General features: G+C 43.4%; 2 protein-coding genes across 2 annotated transcripts in view; both read left to right on the top strand.

Moving 5' to 3' along the window:
* Positions 1-8,175, top strand: part of LOC123253517 (transmembrane 9 superfamily member 2-like) — a gene marked incomplete at its 5' end in the record, with an annotated part of 941,355 nt that overhangs the window by 355,149 nt on the left and 578,031 nt on the right. The gene's annotated exons all lie outside the window — the stretch shown is intronic.
* LOC123253559 (RNA polymerase II subunit A C-terminal domain phosphatase SSU72-like) lies at positions 6,979-7,560 on the top strand. Its single transcript, XM_044682733.1, has one exon. The coding sequence runs from the start codon at positions 6,979-6,981 to the stop codon at positions 7,558-7,560; it is 582 nt and encodes a 193-aa protein (XP_044538668.1).

Below are 8,175 nucleotides of genomic sequence, written 5' to 3' on the forward strand. Positions count from 1 at the left end.
ACAGCCTCTGCCCTCGAGTTGCTCATGTCCTCATGGCAGGAGACAGCTCGCAAGATAGATTCAGTGTAAACGGGAAGTCATCTCAGATGGAAGGCAGTGCTGAAGGAAGGGGTTGGGAACAGCCTCTAACAGAAGGTAGGATCTGAGCTGAGTCTTGAAGGAAGTCCTGGAAGCCAGAAGACAGCGTCATAGCAGCATCACAGGGTTTTTTCCAGACCAATCTACCAAGGCCAACAGGTCTGGTAACTTAGTGATCAAGTTATGGTAAGTACCAAGATGTTAATAACAAATGAAGACTCTGGCTCTCTCTCCTTCCCAGTTTCTAAATGAGGGGAATTTGATAGAGGGCAAAGGAATATGCAAAGAAAATATGGATGATCACATGGACACCTTGCCTCTTGAGAAACCCTGCTCAGTGAACCACTCAGAAAGCTGATGGGAACTCCTAGAATTCCTAGACCAGTGGTTCCCAAACTTTTTTGGCCAACCGCCCCCTTTTCAGAAAAAAATATGACTTAGCACCCCCTGTCACATACTATCACTGCCCCCTTACAGTTATTCACCGCCCCCAAATGCACCTGTGGCCATCACCGCCTCCCTGGATCGCTGCAGCACCCATCAGGGGGCGATGTTGCCCACTTTGAGAATCACTAGCCTAGTCCATCAAAGAGTTAGTAGATTTCAAGATCCTAGATCTAGAACAGGAGGGGACCTCAGAGGCCATTCAGTCCAACTTACTCAATTTACTGAGGTCCATAGAAGTTTAAGTGACTGGGCTGAGGTCACCCAGTAGCAAGTAATCAAGCCCTAGGCACATAGAGGTTGGATGACTTGCTCAGGGTCACAGAGTCACAAAAAGATGGATTTGAGCCCAGATCTTCCTGACCCCAAGGTGAGTGATCCATTTGCCATGCTATGCTACTTTAGAAACCCTAGCAGGCACTGTCAGGATAGATAGATTGCAGGACGATTGGGTTGTAGATTCAGAACTCGAAGGGATGTTAAAGGCAATCTGATCTAACTCCTTCATCTTATAGATGAGGAAACTGGCCCTGAGAGATTATGTAACTTGCCCGAGGTCACACAACTAGTAAGTGATAGAGCTAGGGTTCAAACCTAGGCCCTTTGATGCCAAATCCCATTCCTTCCCAATGCCCCATCATCCGTTGTTGCCAACATAGTAGTGTTTTTTTTAATGGAGAGCACACTATACTCAGAATTAGTCAAAGTTAAAATGTTTAATGGGCAGCTTAGAATAGTCCCATTCCAAATCCAGAAAGAGGCACAGGGACAAACCTGGTTTTTCATGAACAAAGCCACACGTATGTGCGTCCTGCCAGGCTTGTTACCTTCTCTCCTTCACTACAACTGTGAGAATGCCTTGGATTTCATCTCTTTTCTATGATTGCTTTCCTCTAGCTGGAACAACCGAATATGCAACGTGACATACTGCCAGGAATGAAAACAGTATTTTAAAGAACATTTGAGGGTTTTGCTCGTGATCCCTCCTGCTCATTAGTAAAGCACATTTCTTCCCTCAAATGACAAGAAAATACATAGAGCATAGTTGGAAATATCATGAGAAGGCAGCACGGCGTATCCTGGAAAGGGCATAAAGCTTAGAGGCAGAACTGGGTTTCAGGCCAACTAACCGTGTGACTTTAGGCAAGTCACTTCACTTGTTTCCTCATCTGTAAAATGGGGCTACTTGAACCAGGACAACATTGTACACAGTGACAGGAATACTGTTTGATGAACAACTGTGAATAATTTAGCTCTCCTTAGTGATACATGATCCAAAACAATCCCAAAGGATTCATGATAAAAAAAAATGCCATCTGCTTCCAGAGAAAGAACTGATAGAGTCTGAATCCAGATCAAAGCAAAGTTTTTTTCACTTTCTTACTTAATTTTTTTGTTCGACTTTCTTTCCACAAAAGGAGTAATGTGGAGAAATGTTTTACATGATTGCACATATAGAATCTATATTAGATTGCTTACCATTTTAGCAGAGGGAGGGGAGGGAGGAATGGAGACAATTCTAGACTCAAAATTCTCTTTAACATGTTGAAAACTATTTTTAAATGTAATTGGGGGATGAAATTAAATTTAAAAAATCAAAAGCGTCCAAGACAAATCAGAAAAAATAAAATAGGACGACTCATACATTGCCTACTATTTGAGCTGGTTGTAAGGAAATGCTAGGTAAGCTTGAAAGACTGGACAGAAATGTGAGTTGCTGTTATTTTTGATCATGAAAAACACTGTTTAAGTTGATAAAATTCAATTCAGGTCAACAAGAATTTGTAAAGCACATCAGTAAATAGAGGACAGTTTGGAAGAGGGGGAAGAGCTGACAGAGCTGGAGGAAGGAAGGAAAGGTTCCAAGGAGACAAGGGTACCTGGGGGGCCTTGAAGAATGATGGGAGACCACGATGAGGAAGAAGTAAATTCCAGGCTTGGGAGATGCCTCCTACAAATGCACCAAGGTGAATGTTGGGAGGGTGTGAGGCAGGATGTTTAAGTGGTTAGGTTTAATCTGATTATCAATACTTTCTTCATTATTTTTTCCATTCTACATTATCAACGAACCCTAAATCAAGCCCTGATTTGTAGCACTTGCAGATTCCTGAGATAATGAAAATTTGACACTGAGCTCTTGAAAGCGAGTACCCCTGGACATTCCTGCTGGCAGGGCAGGTCAAATAGAGCTGACAAACCTCCTGTGCACAATGACAGATCACAAGAGGCATGGGAAAACCTGAGTTCAAATCCTGCCTCAGATATTTGCTAGCTGCATGACCCTGGTCCACTGAACCTCTACTTGCCTCAGTTTCCTTATCTGTAAAATGGGGATAATAATACCTCATAGTGTTGTTATGAGAATAAAGTGCTAGATGATGATGATAATGATGACTGGATAAACTCACATTCAGGCAATCAGCTTAGTGAGGCAGAAAGAATATTAGACCTGGAGTGAGAATACCAGGTTTCAAATACCAATCCTGCCACTTAACCTGTGTGACCTTGGATAAGACCCTTAATCTCTCTAGATTTCAGTCTGCCTCTGCAAAATGAGGGGGAAGACTAGGATATGCAAGGTCCCTTCCAATCCTAGAGTCTACAAACCTTAAAAAAATACCTTTTTTAATAGCAAGTAAAATGGGTACAGGCAAGAAGATTGTTTCTTTTGGCTTTATTTTTTAACTAAGAATAAGAATAACTCACACGCATAGTCAGAGATTTAGCAAGTATTTTCCTTATATCACACCAGTGAGGTTGATGTCACAAGTATTAGTACCCCTATTTTAGGCTGAACAAAATGTATATGATGGTGATGGAATATTTTGTGCTGTAAGGAATGATGAACAGGATGATTTCACAAAGAACTGGAGAGACCTAGGAGAACCGATGCAGAGTGAAATAAGCAGAACCAGGAGAACATTGTACACAGTAACTGTGATATTATGGAATGATCAAATGTGATAAACTTGGCTACTAACAGCAATACAATGATCCAGGACAATTCCGAGGGACTTATGAAAAAGAATGCTGACCACCTCCAGAGAAAGAACTGCTGGAGCAGAAATGCAGAGGAAAGCAGATAATTTATCACTTGTTTATCTGAGTATATGATTTGGGGCTTTGGATCTATAAGATTATTCACTTACAAAAATGAATAATATGGATATATGTTTTACATGATAATACATGTATAACCTAGATTGAATTGCTTGGCAGCTCCAAGAAGGTGAGGGGGAGAAGGGAGGGAGACAATATGGATTATATAACTTTGGAAAACTTATGTGGAAAGTTGTTATTAAAATTAAAAATTTAATAACGAAAAAATTTAATTAAAAAAGTATTTTTTTTACAGAGGAAGACACAGTCTCAGAGATGAAAAATGATTTGCCTGGGGTCATGTAGACAATGGATCTGAGCCTGGTACTCAGGTCTTCTTACTCCCAAGTTTGGTGTTCTTTCTAACACATAAACACACATGCACAAGCATCTACCAGTTCCCTTCTGTTGGGGGTATGAAGGGTGGAAGAAAGTGTTTTGGGTTGGGGAACTGGATGAATGCATATCAATGTCCCCAAATGATAAACAAATAAGGTTAATTTTTCTCTTTTCAGGAGACAAGTAACCCAAGAATTAAGGGGGGGAACCCTACAACAAATATGAATGTAAACAGATAAAACTGGAGAGAGATGATTATCACCACAATCCATCAACAAGCATTTTAGTACTAGGGATACAGCAAAAGGCAAAATCACCTTCTGTCTTGAAGCTCTCATTTTATTTTATTATTTAATTTTTAATTTTTATTTTGAACGTTTTCTCCTAGTTACATGTTTCATGTTCTTTCCTGCCTCCTCAAGGCCCCCTAACCCCCCTTAGCCGACACACAATTCCACTGGGTTTTACACGTATCATCGATCAAGACCTAATTCCATATTATTGATAGTTGGACTAGAGTGCTCATTTTGAGTCAATATCCCCAATAATATTCCCATCAGGCCAAGTGATCAAGCAGTTGTTTTTCTTCTGTGTTTCTCCTCCCACAGTTCTTCCTCTGAATGTGGCTAGTTTTCTTTCTCATAAGTCCCTCAGCCTTGCTCTGGATCCTTGCATTGCTGCTAGTAGAGAAGTCCATTATGTTCGATTGTACCACAGTGTATCAGTCTCTGTATACAATGTTCTTCTGGCTCTACTTCTTTCACTCTGCATCAATTCTTGGAGGTCGTTCCAGTTCACATAGAATTCCTCCAGTTGAAGCTCCCATTTTAATGGGATGCCGACTTATACACAAATATGTACCTACAAGTTATATACAGGGGAGATGGGAGGTGACATTTGAGGGCAAGATAGTAGCAGATGGGGGACCTGGGAAAGGCCTCCTGAAGAAGGTGACTTTTGAGCTGAGCCTTGAAAGGAGTCAGGGAGGGAAAGCATTCCAGGAAGAGACAACAGCTGGTGCAAAGGCACATAATTAGGCAATGAAGCATCATGTGTAAGGAGTATCAGATGGGTCAGTATGTCTAGAGCATATTGGGAGGGGAATAATGAATGTGGTGACACTGTGAAGGTAGAAAGGGGCTAGATTATGAAGAACTTCTATTTCACAAGGGGAAGAGATAGGGAATGACAAGTGTGCTGATAAATCTAATACAAGGAAAGACACGAGAGATCTTGACCAGAGCTCTAAACAATTTAAAGAGAGAGAACACTTTCAAATGGGAAGCATCTGGGAAAGGCAGAGTGGGCAGAAGAGGAGATATCACCCGGACGGAGCCTCTACAGCTAGAGTCAGAGAGAAGTTTATACAGAATTTGATTCTAGCAGTGATAGGGAGTCACTGAAGTTTATTGAGTGAAGGTGAGCAGTGGAGATAAGACATGCTTTAGGAAAGTCACTTCATTTTTTATGTCAGTAAATTTTATTTTACTTTTACTTGAACTAGACTTTTTTTCAAATAAGCAGATTTAGGCTCAATACAACCAATTCAGAGTGAAAAATTTAGCACAATATTTTATTTGGTTTACACAAAAACAAGTGCTTTTTAAAAAAATCTTACTTAAATGCAGTTCAGATGGTCGTTTTGGTATCACATTGGCAGCCTTAATGTTGGGGGAAAGTCTCACCAAAATTGGGGAGGGGGTAATTGTTGTTAGAAGGGGAAAAATCAATTTCTTGCACATTGAAAGAGAAGGCAAGATTTGCACCGATCTTTATTCTACTAAGTGACCCCGACAAACCAAACGTGCTATGAAACGGAAAACTTTAGAGATCAGAAGGGGAGGGGGACCTAGCATACAATTAGGCTGTCCGGCACTCTGCCCCAAAAGCAGAGACATTGCTTGGGGTTTTTCCCTTTCAAAAAAAAAAGTTGTATTATGCTTCACACACACACACACACACACACACACACACACACACACACGACACAGTAGAGAGCGTGCTGGGCTCAGTCAGGAAGACCTGGGTTCAAATGCAGCCTCACACACACGCTGTGTGACCCTGGGCAAATCACTGATTGCCTCAGCTTTCTCAGTTGTAAAATGGGGATAATAGCAGCAACTACCTCCTAAGGTTGCTGTGAGGATAAAATGACCTAATAATGATAAAGTGCTTGGCAGAATGCCTGGCATATAGCAGGTGCTCTATGAACGTTAGCTGTTCCCAATGTCCCTCAGCCCTTTTGGACCAGATCTGCGATTCTACAGATTGGTTGAGGGAATTTAGGATGAGCCTAAATTGGGATGAGTCCCTCTCCTAATGAAGAAGGGCTCTGCAAACGGTAGTCTTAAAGACCAGAATGAAGCAGTTGGAGGGCACTTCATGAGGGCAGGTGCCAGGCGCACTCGAAATGCCCGGTCCACCCCGCCCCTTTATTTGGCACATTTTATTAACTTTGAGATCAGTTTGGTTTCAGTTATGTCCAGGTACAACAGATGCCTTTATTTGTCTCAAGGAAGTGCGGGAGAGTTAAGGGATCAGGAAAGGCAGCAAGAAGATGCTCCTGGAAATGAGTTTTTAAGGAGGACCAGGGGGAGTACGAAAAGGGGATCGGAAGTGCACCTGGGCTCTCCCTCCCACGCCCTCCAGTAAGGGAACGCCCCCTCCCCAGCTCGGCACCTCCTCCACTACTGGAACTCGAACTGCCCCTCTCAGAGATTCGCTTAGAGAGCTGACAGGTTGTTACTGGGGAAAGGTCACGGGAGCGCCGCGCGCCTCCGTGCGTGACGTAAGCGCCGTCGCCGTCCTGCCCCTGACGTCCTCTACGTCGCCGTGCCGCTTGGGTCAGACTGGTCGCAGGTGCTGCCGCCATTTAGCTCGCGCTGTCCGGAGGCTGCCGCTGTCGCGACGTCTGCTGGTGCCAGGAGCAGGGGAGACACGTGAGCCCCTCTCCGCGACTGGTCACCCCCTGTTTCTTGTAGTCGCACCCCGCCCGCCCGCGCAGTAGCCCCCGCCGTCATGCAGTCCTCGCTGCGGGTGGCCGTGGTGTGCTCCAGTAACCAGAACCGGAGCATGGAGGCACACAACATCCTCAGCAAACGAGGGTTCAACGTAAGGTCCTTTGGCACGGGCACTCACGTGAAGCTGCCGGGCCCAGCACCTGACAAGCCCAACGTGTACGATTTCAAAACCACCTATGACCAAATGTACAATGATCTCCTTCGAAAGGACAAAGAGCTCTACACGCAGAACGGGATCCTGCACATGCTGGACCGCAATAGAAGAATCAAGCCGAGGCCGGAGAGATTCCAGAACTGCAAAGATCTCTTCGACCTCATCCTTACCTGCGAAGAGCGAGTCTATGACCAGGTGGTGGAAGATCTCAATTCCAGAGAGCAAGAGACCTGTCAGCCGGTGCACGTGATTAACGTGGACATCCAAGACAACCACGAAGAAGCCACCCTAGGCGCCTTTCTCATTTGCGAGCTTTGTCAGTGCATACAGCACACCGAAGACATGGAGAACGAGATAGACGAGCTGTTGCAGGAGTTTGAGGAGAAAAGTAATCGAACTTTTCTCCACACTGTCTGCTTCTACTGAAGGCCTGATCGGGTTCGCTGGCCTTAGAGAGTCCAGGGAAGCATGCGGGTCAAGTATTTCTGACCATTCCCATCTTCTCTCCGAGGACCAGCTTCGAACCTTCTTTTTGTTAATACTTTTTTTTTTCCTTCGTGGTGTTTATTTTTATGGCAGAATTGCCAAAAAAAAAAAAATACTGTACATATAAAAGGAGAGAGACACGTAAAAAAGTGGCTTTTTTCCCTATCCCACTTTTCCTTATTATAAGTGGGAGAGTCGTGAGGACTTTTTTTTTTTAATGAAAAAAGTTAATATTTTATTTTTTTCCAGCCTTTTCATTTTAGGTGTACATTTTTTCCCCCTTGCTGCTTAAATTGGCTGGAGTATACAAAGACTTGAATTAAACAGTGGACTAGATAAGAACTTGGAATTATCCACCAGGCTATTCTCTGCCTTCAGACCAGAAGAGTTAATTGTGCCCTTGTTCCAAAAATGGGATCCAGTCATCTTGCACTAAGGGAAGGTTGTGGATCAAAAACCTGGACTCAGGATCAATCCTGAAAAAAGAAACTTGACACTGGGTAGGGGAACAGCAGCAGAACTATCATTTTGACTGACTGTGGTTGGCCCAACAGA

The sequence above is a fragment of the Gracilinanus agilis genome, chromosome X, assembly GCF_016433145.1.
Source record: "Gracilinanus agilis isolate LMUSP501 chromosome X, AgileGrace, whole genome shotgun sequence".
NCBI classification, from domain to species: domain Eukaryota; kingdom Metazoa; phylum Chordata; class Mammalia; order Didelphimorphia; family Didelphidae; genus Gracilinanus; species Gracilinanus agilis.